Source organism: Scardinius erythrophthalmus (genome assembly GCF_964197995.2).
Source record: "Scardinius erythrophthalmus genome assembly, chromosome: 20".
In the NCBI taxonomy this organism is placed as follows: Eukaryota; Metazoa; Chordata; class Actinopteri; order Cypriniformes; family Leuciscidae; genus Scardinius; species Scardinius erythrophthalmus.
Genome location: NC_138240.1, coordinates 34024573 through 34039576, shown reverse-complemented (window position 1 = coordinate 34039576; position 15004 = coordinate 34024573). Strand labels below are relative to the sequence as shown.

The window sequence follows — 15004 nt, the reverse complement described above, 5'->3', positions numbered from 1 at the left end:
ATTATAGTTTTATATTCATATTTTTTATTTTATTTTAATTAATTTTTTTTGTAATTTTGGTATGTGCTTTTGTCAATTTTATTAATTTATTTTTTAAATAGTACTACAACTTAATAATTTATTTTTATTTCCAATTTAGTTCTAGTTCAGTTTAAGTTATTTCGTTTTTTTTTGTCATTTCAGTTAGTTGGCAAAGCAACATTTTCATTTACTTTAAGTTTTTCATTTAATATTTGTTTTATTTTAGCTCGACTTCTAAGGTTTTTAATAGTTTTAGTGAATGATAGTAACCCTCAGCTGCTTAATACTTGTTAAAAATGCTATGTGAAACAATATGCAGTGTGTAGTATACATTGTCATATAGTCTCGTTATGTTGCATGTTTAATCAATTAATTACAATCCAGATATCATTTCATATAGTCATGTTTACTTTGTTTTTGTCCATTTTTATGTGATAATGTCTTTTCTCAAAAAAAAAATTAATTTGATATTGTAGTAAAATATGGTTTAAAAGTTAAGGATCTGTTTTGCCAGAAGTCTCTTCTGCTCACCAAGTCTGGATTTACTTGATCAAAAATACAGTAAAAATTACTGTTTTCTATTTGAATCTATTTTAAACCCTTTTGATCCTTCAGAAATCATTCTAATATGCTGATTTGAAGAAACATTTCTGATTTATTATCAATGTTGAATATTTGAATATCAAAAAAATATTTTTGTGGAAAATAGTGATAGTTTTTTTATGAATAGAAAGTTCAAAAGAAACGTTTATTATATTTTTATCGTTTTATTGTATCATTGATTGATAAAAGTATACATTTCTTACTGACCTTCATAAAATTGGAAAGGCAAGGGCATTGAATTGTGGGATACGGTACCCAGTGTAGCAGTGTGGCAAATGTACAGCAACCGACCCACACATTTTGGCAAATGTAGTAGGTTTTGTGGATATTCCATACACTGAATTGTACACTGTGTACAGTATGCATACGCTCTACTACAAAGATATGAGTAGTATTTATCCAATCCAATTTTTTACGTTTTAAATGTATGCATTTGTATCCTTTCTTTCTCTAGACTTGCCTTTTTTGAGCTGACGTACCAGTTTCGCACCACTCAGCAGCTTCAGTGGGAGGTCGTGCGCCATTACTCCAAACAGGTGACCTTTCACCTTTAACCTTCACAGACTGCTGCCGATTTCAGTGTGTTTAAAGCATACATTACGAGTACCTGTTTTTATGTGTCTGAGCTTGTGTCTTATGTGTTTTAGGCCATCAAACAGATGTATGTTCTGGTTTTGGGTTTAGACGTCCTCGGGAATCCATTCGGACTGATCCGCGGTCTGTCTGAAGGAGTCGAGGCCTTCTTTTATGAACCGTATCAGGTGAAACTTTAACTCTTCACACAGCGATTGATGAGATTCAACATTTGTGACCCTCTAAACAGCATGTTTTGAAATTAAATGAAAGTTCCAAACCCTCACTACTTTTTTTTAACTGAGCACAACTATTCAATTATTTATATATGTTTATATTTATATTTATACATAGTTGTATTTCTCCACTGTGTGGAGAGCAGGGTTATTATAATTAATTATTACATTTAAATTAATTTAAACTCAATTTTTTTTTTAAATAAAATACATATTTACTGAAATAAAAAATATATAAAAAACTTTAATTTATTAAAATGTATTTTATTTTAGCTAGTTGCCAAAAGATATTTTTTAACTCAATGTACTAAAATAACTAAAACTGAAGTAAATTAATAAAAACTATATAGACATTTAAAAATAATAATAATAAAATGACAGAAATGCACAAACATTTTTTAGTCAAAATTATATAGATAGATAGATAGATAGATAGATAGATAGATAGATAGATAGATAGATAGATAGATAGATAGATAGATATAACAACGAAAGTCATTCATGGTGTAGGAAAAGAGCCACAGTGGCTTCCTCGAATGCAACATCTTTCATTTTTATTACAGATATTTTGCGCCAATTTTCTAGGTAGTGCCGATTTTGTTCTCTTGAACACATGAGATGGAAACGCTGCTTCACAAATGTTTTATGCTATATTCCAGTTTTGCACAACTTTAGATGGAAACAGCTCAACAATACTCAAAAACTACACTGGTGAAGAGTGTGTAGTGTGTTTTATTGGCCTCAACCGTTTGTGTATGTGTGTGTGTTTGTCAGGGTGCTATACAGGGGCCAGAGGAGTTCATGGAAGGGATGGCACTCGGGGTGAAGGCTCTGGTCGGAGGGGCTGTGGGTACGTATGCTAATATTGCAACATGCAATAATAGTCTTAATAATAATAACTCTTTCCTTAAATGGTTAGTTCACCCAAAAATGAAATTTCTGTCATTAATTACTTTGAAATATACATCTTTGAAACACAAGTTAAGATCTTTTTGATGAAATCCGAGAGCTTCAAAGTCATAGCAACTTTAAAGGCCCAGAAAGGAAGTAAAGACATCAATAAAATAGTCCATGGGACTACAGTGGTTCAACCTTACTGTTATGAACAGGGTTCCCACGGGTCCTTGAAATCCTTGAAAGTTTGTGAATCTGAAAAAAAAAAAATCCTGGAAGACCCTGGAAAGTTATTGAAAATAAACATGCATAGATACAGGTCCTTGAGAGTGCTTGAATTTATTTTGTGCAAGAAGTTTTTATTATTCCCTCCGGTCCGCTAATGTGTTATTTCGCCAACACTTTGTGGCCTATGCATACTAGCTTGCTTGATTTACGTTAGTTTCATGCATTTACGCGTTACGTTACGTGTTTCCCGTACTTTGTGTTGTACATTGCCATGATGTTCACGCGCGCACGAAACTACTACGATGGTACCTCAACCTTTGTTGACAACAAATGTGTCCCCACATTAAGTCCTTATATTTGAGGGTATTGGACCTGGAAAGTCTTTGAAAGGTCCTTGAATTTGAAGTTAACCAAGGTGTGTGAACCCTGTATGAAGCAACAAGAATAATTTTGGTGTGCAAAAAAAGCCAATAAAACGACTTAATTCAACAATCTCTTCCACGTCATTGTACTACGCTGTTGACGGAGTGTAAACAGTGCAGCACTTCTACGCCAGAATGCCAGCTTATTATTGGCCAGCTCTTGCGTCAGCATCACACTCATGTTTCGTGGTGCTCATGTGACCAGCGTCGGCCAATAGTGAGGCAGCGTTCTGACGTAGAACCAGGAAGCGCTGCACTGTTTACACACCGTAAAATCTAAACAAAAGTGGTAACATGAGGTTCATATCAAGTATAACCAGCAATGTTCCACTCAAATTCTGACCTTTTTTCTTATTTCTTTTGGTCGTCCTCTTCTCAGGCGGTCTGGCCGGAGCTGCGTCTCGGATCACGGGAGCGATGGCTAAAGGTGTGGCCGCCATGACCATGGATGAGGAGTACCAGCAGAAGAGACGAGAGGCCATGAACAAGCAGCCCAGCGGACTGAGAGAAGGACTGACGCGAGGAGGGAAAGGCCTGGTGTCTGTGAGTCAACACGCATGGCAAAGTCATTTTATTTCTATAGAAAACACAGCTTGACCAGTGTGCTTTACATAACTTGGTACTAAGATACTAACATTAATAATACAATAAATCTGATAAACACTTAGTGACCCTAAGTGTTTATCAAAAATCTGACCGATTTACTGAACAGGGCAAATTAGCGAGAGCACAATCCCATAAAAGCGCAGAAGTCAGTGGAAATCTCTGTGTGTGATCACACATTAAAGAACACAGAACCAGCCGGATAATTTCCATAATGACCAACGCAATCTATCAAGAGCAGCGCTAATTAGCATCTGGTTTAAAATAATGGCGCAATACCAGTAAATTGATGAAACGCAAACCTTAAAATCACATTGCATGATTCATTTAAACACTTTCCTCACATAAATACTGCATCTGAAAGGGAAACTCCTACAAATGCATATGCAATAAGATCAGCCGCAAATATAACCCTGTCCACGCCTTTTCAGCGCTAATTAATCACTAGCCGCGTTTCCATTGCAGATTGGCACAAAACTTTTGCGATATTTTCTAAATGTTGATAAAAAAACTATTGCGAAATGACAGCATTTACATTAACTGATGTTATGAGATTAAAACGTCATTTTTTTCTCTGGCGATTAAATTCCAACAATCATTGCAACGGATGTTAGTAGGTCTACGTATATATCCCAGCCGCCGCACTAGCCATTATTATTAATGGAAGGAGACGTATGTGTGTTATCACAGCATTAATGGCAAGGAAAGACCCTTATACTGTGAGCGGCTCATATGAGTGTTTCTCCCTCCTTCTGCTTCAAGATCTTGAGAAATTGTGGCATTTCTTTGTTGTTTAGAACCCAGTATTCCCGTCATACTTTTGTCTTTTATGAGTTTAATAAAGAACTCTGTCTCGTCTTACGTCCAAACATACAGCGCCATCTACTGTACGTCAGGTGACCTGTAAATGTGCAAAAACTGTTAAATATTCCTTTTTCGAATTGCCTGAGAAAACACCTCACGTAAATACTTTTTTGCGACATATGGGAGTTTTTGTGAAATTGACTTGTTTTCAATTCGCAATTACAATTTGCACAATTTGAAGGGTAATTGAAATGCGGCTACTTAAGTAAATCCTGAAAGTAGATTTTTAACGGCAAAAGAGGTTTGCACTGGAGCAAGCTGTTAGTAAATCTGGCCTTTAGTCTATTGCGATCTCTGAATTCTGCCCAGTTGATAATAAATCCCTAGAATATCAGAATCAACTGCAGGCGGGAGATCCTTCTCCTTTTAACACCCAAACTCTGCAACAGTCTCCCTAACCTCGTTCAGGAAGCAGAAACTCTGTCAGTTTAAATCGAGACTAAAAACACATCTCTTTAACCTGGCAAACACATTATCACATTTCTGTAATTCATATCCGTTAAAGGATTGTTAGGCTGAATAAACTAGGTCAACCGGAACCAGGAACACTTCCTATAACACCAGATACACTTGTTACGTTGTAAGTAGAATGGCATCTACACTAATATTAGTCTGTCTCATCCTTATCAGTTGATCAGCATATCATGTTGATAATTTGATTAAATATAAATGTGATTGATTGACAGCCTACAAGTCAAACTTTGCTTTCACTGCAGTCATGTTATTTGGAGTCTGTCTGTAAATATGATCTCTGTCACACAGGGTTTTGTAAGCGGCATCACTGGCATCGTGACTAAACCAATAAAAGGTAAAGCTACAGACCAGCTGTTGTGTTAGCAGTATTTCAGTGTCAACACTCTGCTTACCTGTGTGTCCAGTTTGATCGGCATGTCATGAGTGTGTGTGTGTGTGTTCCTGTAGGAGCACAGAAGGAAGGAGCGGCGGGTTTCTTTAAGGGTGTGGGCAAAGGCTTGGTTGGAGCTCTGACCCGACCAACAGGGGGCATCATTGACATGGCCAGCAGCACCTTTCAGGGCATCAAAAGGTTATCAGTGTGTCTGTGTGCAGTGGAGGGCTGGGAATCGATTCAGATGTTACAGTTCGATTCGATTTCGATTCGCAAGCTCTCGATTTGATTTTAATTCTCGATTCGTCTCAATGAATATAGATTTAATACAAATCCTATATTTATTAAAAAAAAGAACAGTGAACATAAGGTTACAAGTGGTTACTTAATAAAAATAAATTAAGAGCTACAAACCTGTATATTAAAATTTTAGGTACGCTATGTTTCAAATGCATACAATGAATAGACAGGGTTTTGATGCAAGATGAAAAATTGATGCTGAAAATTGGACGAGTACGCCTTGATCAAACAGGATCAGGTTATTTTATGTTTAAGATAAAACACACAGAAAATCTCACGTAACATGGAGGCTGCAAGCTTAGGAACAGTGGAGGAAAACTAATACTGGCTTTTGGGTAATAGATAAATAAATATGGAAAAAAAATGATTCATAGCGTTTGAGAATCGATTTTGAATCGACCACATTTTTTAAAAAGATAATCGAAAAATCGTTTTTTTGCACAGCCCTAATGCATTGTCTGGGAAAGAGTCTTCTGTGATTGTGATGTTTTTTCTGGCATGGTTTGCGTTCAGAGCCGCAGAGACGTCTCAGGATGTGGAGAGTTTGCGTCCTCCTCGGTTCATCCACGAGGACGGGGTCATCCGGCCGTACAAGGAGAGAGAGGGATTCGGCAGTCAGATGCTCCAGGTGACCTGAACACTTCTGCCTTCACATTCCTGGGCTCAAGATACTGGCACTGCGTTCAAAATGTGTTCATGACACATGACAATAGGCCAAAGAAATGGGCAGTTGACATGACATGTGCAGAAGAGAGCATACAATTTAAAACAACAAATAACAGAAGACAATAATTACATATTGCAATATTTGTTCTATTGTACTTCTACTAAAATATTTCATCAACAGCACTATTTAAATAAACTACAAAAATGGTGCTTGAAAATGGTAAATATGTGATATATAAACTATAAAGCAAAAGATTGGAGTCGTTTGAATCTCTTCTGCTCATTTATGGGATCAAAAATACAATAGTAACAGTAAAATATTATTCAAATTTCAAATAGCTGTTTTCTATTTGAATGAATTTTAATTGTAATTTATTCCTGAGATCAGAGCTGAATTTTCAGCATCATTATTCCAGTCTTCAGTGTCACATGATCCTTCAGAAATCATTCTAATATGATGATTTGATGCTCAAGCTTATGATTATTATCAATATTGAAAACCGTTTTCTTGTGGAAACTGATACGTTCATCTTTGATGAATACAAAGTATAAAACAAAGTTTGAAAATAAATCTTTTGTAACATTTGAAATGTCTCTACTGTCACCTTTGAACAGTAGTGTACATATTTAATATTTATTTATTTAAACAACATCTTGGTAATATATCCATGTCAGCAACATATACAGTACATATATAGTATATATACACAATAACTTTTATTTGCAGTTGTTTCTTGCTTTAGAATTACTTTGCCATTATCTTGAACACCCACCGCTGTCATTGAACAACCAGCTTTGACCAACATGAGTTTTCATGCTTGTCCAGGCTGGGTTATGCTGGTTTCATGTTAGTCTAGATTGTGGACCAGACTAGTCTTTCTGGTTTAGCTGGTTGACCAAGGGAATCTTGAAGGTTAAACTAGTTAAGAAGAATTATAGCCCAGCATCCAAAACAGGAAGCAAAAAGACTAACAAGGACCAAAGCGTTTGTAATTTTACCATCAGATGTAGTTACATTACACACAGTTTTGAATAGGAAAGATTCTACAGAAAAAACTTTGCGATTAAGCTACTTTATGGATGTCAGATCCTTGATGAAAACTTGATGACATTTGTTACAGATCCAGATGCATTACTCTGAATCCTTGCTGTTCCTTAAAGCCAAAAGTGTACTTGTTTTTTTTTTACACATATGCTATCTTTCAAAGTATACTCCATTTGATAGCGTGCGCGAGCGCAGCCGGTCGACACATGCGCTCTTGATAGTTTCATCTTTGTCCAGTTGTGATGTGTTGTGTAGCTTGTGAGAGTTGCAGATATTAGCCTCAGTAGTGTTAGATGTGCTTAACAAAATACAGAAACAACACTACTGTACTTTAGTATTAGTGGAGTATTTGCCAGGCGTCCTGATGTTGTTCACACTCTCCTCTCTTGTCATGTTCACAGAGCAGAACGGCCCTCTCTCAGTGGAGTAGCTCTGATACTGATGAGGAGGACGACAATACGCTTACATTTGTGTCCTTTTAATACATACTCAGTTTGATTGTGTAATTTGCATCTGAGTCTGAATAATATACAATGTTTAAGTAGTTAGTGTGCAAAATAGTACATGTAAATATTGCTGTTTTATGATTAGGAATCTTGGTTTTATTCCTTCAGATGTTTTGTCCCTCACCATCATCTGTCATTTTTCCTGAATAAAGTCTGTTTCCAAGTGCATTTTTCATCATTAACCCATTCCACACCCATCAATCCCACTATGCATTGCAAAATGATTTGGCTCACAGGCACAAAGTACACTCTGTGCTGGAGCAGGGGTGTGTACTGTGACTTTAGTCTTCTAGAAAGCATCGTGAACCTTTGCTTACGCTTTGCATTGAATTAGAGTCTTTTTACTAGGGAAATTCTAGAAATTTTGCATTCTTGCATCCAGAACACGTTCACATAGGCAATGAGAAAGTGCACAGACACTCAAAACTGAAATATTGAACAGTAAAAAAACATTGGTTTTAGGGTTCCTAAAACTAGTGTGATATACAGTGAATATGAGTAGAGGTTTTGTTTTCATCAGTTCTTGTGTCATTATATCCACTCCATCGCCATATTCCAGCTCCTCAAATGTCGGAACGTGATTCTACCACCATAGAAGTTCACAGGATTGTGTTTTGTTAATATATTAATTGGTTTCTCCATTTGGTTTGTAGAGTATTGAAAATGGACGGTTTGCCAAGTACAGGTACTTTGCTCATGCTAAGGTGAACGAATCAGATTTCCTGATGATCACTAAAAGGTAGGTGGATTTATAATGAAAAAACACTCATTTTGCATGATCAGTATGTCACAAGAGCACATTTCGGCATACACAAGCACTGTTAAGCATGTCACTGTTGTTTTGCCCACTCATTTGTACTCTCGGACATCTGCCTGCAACTCATACTGTGTGTGAAAAAGTGTTGAAGGGCTGTTGATGCAATAACATCACAGAAACACAATCTCACTTTAAAGCGTTTTTTAAAATTTAGCGGCGTTAACACAGGCTTATTTAACCCTATGAATCACTCATAGTTAAAGCCAGGGTTTCCACAAAGTCTCATCTGCTTTCTAATCCCTTCCACTTTACTACAAGATATAGCCCGAAGTAAACACCCAAAGGAATGTTGAAAGTACATATTACTAAAATGAATCAATCAGTGTTTCTATCACAGAAAAACATCAATAAAACAGCTTGTGAGCAGTATGTCACTTAACGTTACATTTACCTCAGAAAAGTTATCCAGGTTCACAGTTCGTTAGTTAAAACCAGGTTAAAACTTTAATTACTGTTAATTATTTATGTATGCTTGAATGAATCTGTCATGAAGTTTTTATGAACAATTGAGATGTACAACTCAGTTTTTATTTGAGTGTGATTGTTTTCTGAAATATATTGAATATGATAGAATATATGATAGTTCAGGCTCTGTTATTAATTTTAACCTGTAATATTAGAGTAATGCACCAAAATAGAGGGTTCTCTGTCTAGATTACAGCTTTAGTTGCGTGAGACATGTAGGCCTACCTGAAATATTTACAGATGAATCATTGAAGATGAAGACGTATCTTGCTGTCTTTAGTGCTAGCATTAAACAGCATGAGAACATTTGAATCAAATCTCGAGGTATTCCCACCAAACTATCAACATCTGCAGATGTCATAATGAATAATCGGTGTAATGATTTTGTATCGGTGGATGTCTACTTCTTTTTTTGAGCAGTGTGTTTACATGTACCCTAACAGTCAGGAACTGAAATCAGATTGAGGAAAATCAGTGCATCTAAACATTCCTGAGTTTTCAGTGGAAATTATTTTACAAAACAAAAAGTTTTGGTTGCTCAATGGGTTAGTTCACCTAAAAATGAAACATTTGTCATCATTTACTCACACTCATGTTGTTCCAAACCTGTAAGATTTTCGTTAATCGGGTAAAAAAAGACTTTGACAATCCTAGAAAGTCATAAAGGCGTCATACAATGAATCAAGCAGTTTAATCCAAGTCTCCTGGAGAGACATGATCGCTGTATATGACATATGCACAAGCTTCTGTGTGTACCATGTGATGCGATCTGGGAACGTGTTTATACGTAAATAAATTCAGTTAAATCTGTTCATCATAAAGCAACCATATCTCTTCACACGACTCGTATGGATTCATTTTACACGCCTCTATGACCTTTTTAGATCTTCTAAGTTTTGGTTATCTGGACTTTCAGCGGAAGGACAGAAATCTCTCAGCTTTCATTTAAAAATATATTAAAGGGGTGGTATAATGCCCTTTTCACAAGATGTAAAATGAGTCTCTGATGTCCCCAGAGTGTGTGTGTGAAGATTTAGCTCAAAATACCCCACAGATATTTTTATATACTGTAGCATGTTAAAGTTGTCACTTTTTGAGGGTGAGCCAAAACGCACCGTTTTGTGTCTGTTCCTTTAAATGCAAATGAGCCTTTTAGCCTTTTATGTTTAAACTGGAGTCAGACAATGATGGAGAGACTCAAGAAGAAGTGACAACATGTAGAAGCAACAGGACATTTCTGAATGGTTAGTTGATGAATTTATGTAGCTTATGTGTAGTTATCTTCTAGTCATTGATTAGCATATTCTGTCATGATAAGCTATAAATCGTGTTCCGGGGGCGGGGTTTATGTAAATTCTAGGGTTGGTGATGTCACTAACCCAGGAGGAATGTCGTGTAGTCCTTACCAGCAGTTTGTTGTAGTCCTTAAAAAGCAATTTCTTTAAAAGCAAATATCTCCCTTTGCTTTGAACTTTGAGCGTTGTAACTTTGCAGATGTTGTTTATGCTCAAACAGCAACATTACATACTAACTAAAGTTTGAAAAGTCAAATCATAATCAACCACCCCTTTAATTTGTGTTTCGAAGACTTAACTAAAGTATTATGGGTTTGGAGTAAATGATGACAGAATTTTCATCTCTTTTAGCAAGCATTTAGTATATTGCTAACACCTGTCACTAAATATTAAAAATAGGCATATAAAACTTTCCCATATCCCCAAATATTAAAAATAGGCATATAAAACTTTCCCATATCCCCAAATATTAAAAATAGGCATATAAAACTTTCCCATATCCCCAAATATTAAAAATAGGCATATAAAACTTTCCCATATCCCCAAATATTAAAAATAGGCATATAAAACTTTTCCATATCCCCAAATATTAAACACAGGCATATCAAACTTTCCCCTGTCCCCAAATATTAAACATAGGCATATAACACTTTCCCATATCCCCAAATATTAAAAATAGGCATATAAAACTTTCCCCTGTCTCCAAATATTAAACACAGGCATATAACACTTTCCCATATCCCCAAATAATACACTCAGGTGCATAATCTTGCCTGACATTGCATCAAATCATGTGTCATTTTGAGATTACGATTAATAATACAGCAAATATAATCAACCACCCAGAACACAGCACATATTTTCTTCCAACGATGTAAAAACGCATGTAACTCCATGTAGTTGAATGATTATTAATGTGCTGCTCTATCATATTGAATGACGCGGTGTGTCATGTCTGATGCAGTGTGTGTGTTTTCACTCTTCAGAGGAATATTCTTCGTGACGAAGGGCACGTTTGGGCAGCTGACGTGCGAGTGGCAGTATCTCTTCGATGAGTTCACTAAAGCGCCCATGATCGTGGAGGGCAGGAGACTGCGGATAGAAGCTAAGGTACATCATCATACACACAACACACAGTTTGATTCATGTGTATTTACTGTATAGAACTGCTTTATTTACTTCATGATTGTCACTGGTCTTATTGTGCACGTTATTTTATAGTATGCACTAACTATAATAACAAGGATCAAACCCTGAAACCCACCCTGAACATTACCATCTCATATTAAGTCTAAGTAGTTAACTTGTATTACTTTTCTTTTCTGATGATGTAAGGAAGGCTGGGTAGGCGGGGCATTAAAAGACTTTAAAGCATTATTAAAAGCATCATTTTATTCCTTCAAACTCATCTTTGATCACCAAAATTACATATGTAAAAAATGTTTCCTCAAAAACTCTTTTTTTTGTCATGCCTTAAAATATTTTGAATGTAACTCGACACCCTTGTCTCATTTAGTATGTGCGGTTCTATGAATATGCAAATGAGCCCCGCCTCCACTCACTCACTCAGCTCAGAGATCCACTGGTTGACGATCACACGTTGATCTGATTGGTTACAAGGTAGTTTGTGACGTCAGAAACACCAGCGATTTCAAAGCGTGTTTTTGAGACTGTCTTTGGTTCACTGCAGTTTTCAGGAGAAAATACTCAGTAATGGTGTCGACTTATGAATTCACACATGGTTTGTCTTAAAGCAGATTAAAAACACACATAGACATGTAAACAATATTAAAAGCTTGAATTTCTCCACAGGGAGACTTTAAAAGTAAAAGCATTAACCAATAAAATCAGAGCTTGTTTGATGCAATTAAAGCTGCAGTCGGCAAGATTTTTTTGATCATATTCACTGAAACCGACACTATGAACAACATAACAGAACAACCGACAGAACAACATAAATCAGCCAGTTTTAGAAAAAAACCCGCGCTTCTACCTCCACCTGGAGCCTGTTATTTGTTTCGCAATAATCCACCGCTCCTGGTTCTTCTGGTCCAATCAGCGCAGGGCTGTGTGAGATCTGACTGTCAATCACGCCTCAGATCCCCCCTCCCCCGCGCACGTTACAATATCACATGCACACGCCTGAAGTTCACAAGTGTGTTGGATTGTACGAAGCGTGATGGCGGAGAGAAAATCTACCAACAAGCTTCCAATTCCTCGGTTATTGCTATCTATGGGTAGATTAGCCAGGGCGGCCTACCTCCGAGTCCATGGTGTTGATGGATGCTGAAGAGACGGACTCGTTCACAGAAAATCTGGAGCACACGCACCGACGAGCACGAACTCGATGGGAGGGGCATGAGAGTTATAAACATTCAAAATTTTGGCTTAGTCCCCTCAATCTGCCAGACTTGCCGACTGCAGCTTTAAATATCTCCTGAACAAGGATTCATTTTGTTATGATGGAAACATCATTTATCTTGTTCTGTTTTTCACAGGAGAGAGTCAAGTCAGTGTTTCATGCCAAAGAGTTTGGGAAGATCATCAATTTCAAAACCCCAGAACTAGCAAAGGTAGAGTTGCACATTTTTGCTCTAGAAGTTAAAGAACCTAAATAATGTTTATGAGTGTTCAAGCAAAGAGACTGGATGAAAGACTCAGAAGGGGGTGATGCTGATAGAGTCGGTCCAAACTGAGGGAAAACCCATTTAGTGTGAGCATCACTCATTAGGGTTGCAAAAATCATAGTTGGAAACTTTCCATGGGAATTAACTGGAATATATGGGGAAAAAAACTGGAAATGTGCAAAATTGCTGGTTAGCCTATAACAGAAAATTTAAATGTAGATAGAAAACAACTTGCAACATAATCTTGGTTAAAACAACCAGGTATAATGCAAATTCATTTGGGTTAGAGTTATCACATGCACACAGCACACTATTCACTGCAGGGCTATTGAGGCCACACCCTTAAATCTGATGTCATTTCACATTTTCAATGGGACTTTTATTTCATTTAAAAAAGAAAAAGAAAATAGGGGATCATAGGGAATATGTTTATTTTATTCAACATTCATGCTTTTTTGTTGTTCAATTAAACATTCAAAAAAAGTCAAAAAACATTTTTTTTTACATTTTGTATTCGTTTGCATGCTTGACCAAATAAATGTTTTAGATTTGTTTGTATATGATACAATTTCCCCAAATTACCAATTAATTCCCTTCAATTCTCATATTAGTCCCATGGAGTTTCCAACTTGGAATATTAAAAAAATTCCCCAGACTTAACTTCCCACGGAAAGTTTCCGGAAAATATTCTGCTCCTTTGCAACCCTAATCGCTTTTCACCACTCACGATCATAAACGGGGTCCTCACAGGTCCTTGCAAACTCTAAAACTGAGTTTCATCACATTTAAGGTCATAAAAAGTCCAGAAAAATGGTATATGAGATGTCTTATTGATTATTTTAAGAGATTTTCAATTTTGGGAACTGAATCAAGGAATTGCAATGATTTCATAACCCTCTGAATAACACTCAGAATTTTTGGTCATTTTTGATGGCAACGTGAACAGCACACGTTGCCATCAAAAATGACCAAAAATTTTGAGTGAAAGTATATTTTTATGTTTCAGCTTAGATAATGTTTTTTTTATTTAATATAATGTTTTTTTATGTTATTTTATGATACTTAAAGGGGTCATATAACGGTACATGCACTTTTACAAGTTGATTGCACTGAAATGTCTGTTGGCAGTGCCTGTACACAACCATCCTATCATGATAAAAATCCATCCAGTGGTTTTGTTTTAATCTCCTTATATGTTTGACCATCTCTGAAATCAAGCCGTTCGATATTGTGACGTCATAAGATCGTACGCCCCTCCCGCTATTGTGATTGACAGCCGTGTTTCACAAGACCCGCCCTGAGCAAGCAGTGACAGCCGTCGTCATAGTAGTCCGCCATTGTGGATATGCTGGAGTAGAATGGCGTCTAAGCGATTGTGGTGTTCTGTTCTTAGATGTAATAAGGAACACAGCAGTCATTTGGATATTCCTAAATCCGAGCCGTTGAAGAAGCAGTGGCTGAGTTTTGTTTTTGAAGCGATATGCCCAAAGGATTGACGCGGGGATTCCCTCACGGGGATTCCCCACGATCGTCTGTGCTTTCATGTTTGCGCGAATCATTTCACACCAGACAGCTTCACAAACGAGAAAAAACGGATCGGTACCAACGTGTTCCTGCTGAACCTCCAGAAGATGTGAGTGTAATGTTTTATTAACCTTTATATTAGTATTTATATTAATCTTTGCGAAATTTGCAAACCTTGCTGCAGGCTTCACGATGAATGCGTCTAAGGTTTACACTCAGGGTACATTACGGCATGTTTTCTATGTACGACGTTCTCAATATAATTCATAATCCCACGTTTATAACGAATAACACATGGTTATTGTGTTAGATACGGTCAGAGAATGTCTAATACGGTGTACCCACAGAACAGAGGGGCGGGTTGAGCAAAGCTCATTATCATTTAAAGGGTTACTTCAGGATTTAGCATTAAGCTTTGTATTAGTAGAAAACCTGTAGTATTTTCGAATTACCATGCTTTCCCCCCTC

At 36.7% G+C, this 15004-nt stretch overlaps 1 protein-coding gene across 2 annotated transcripts in view; it reads left to right on the top strand.

Annotated features, from left to right (window-relative positions):
- Positions 1 to 15004, top strand: part of vps13a (vacuolar protein sorting 13 homolog A) — an 88725-nt gene that overhangs the window by 70029 nt on the left and 3692 nt on the right. For both annotated transcript variants that reach the window (XM_081349368.1, XM_081349367.1), the window contains 10 exons: positions 1079 to 1160; positions 1272 to 1385; positions 2208 to 2283; positions 3357 to 3520; positions 5207 to 5252; positions 5366 to 5489; positions 6105 to 6219; positions 8462 to 8547; positions 11372 to 11495; positions 12884 to 12958. In XM_081349368.1, coding sequence (XP_081205494.1) covers positions 1079 to 1160; positions 1272 to 1385; positions 2208 to 2283; positions 3357 to 3520; positions 5207 to 5252; positions 5366 to 5489; positions 6105 to 6219; positions 8462 to 8547; positions 11372 to 11495; positions 12884 to 12958 — 1006 coding nt within the window. The remainder of the gene's footprint in view (positions 1 to 1078; positions 1161 to 1271; positions 1386 to 2207; positions 2284 to 3356; positions 3521 to 5206; positions 5253 to 5365; positions 5490 to 6104; positions 6220 to 8461; positions 8548 to 11371; positions 11496 to 12883; positions 12959 to 15004) is intronic.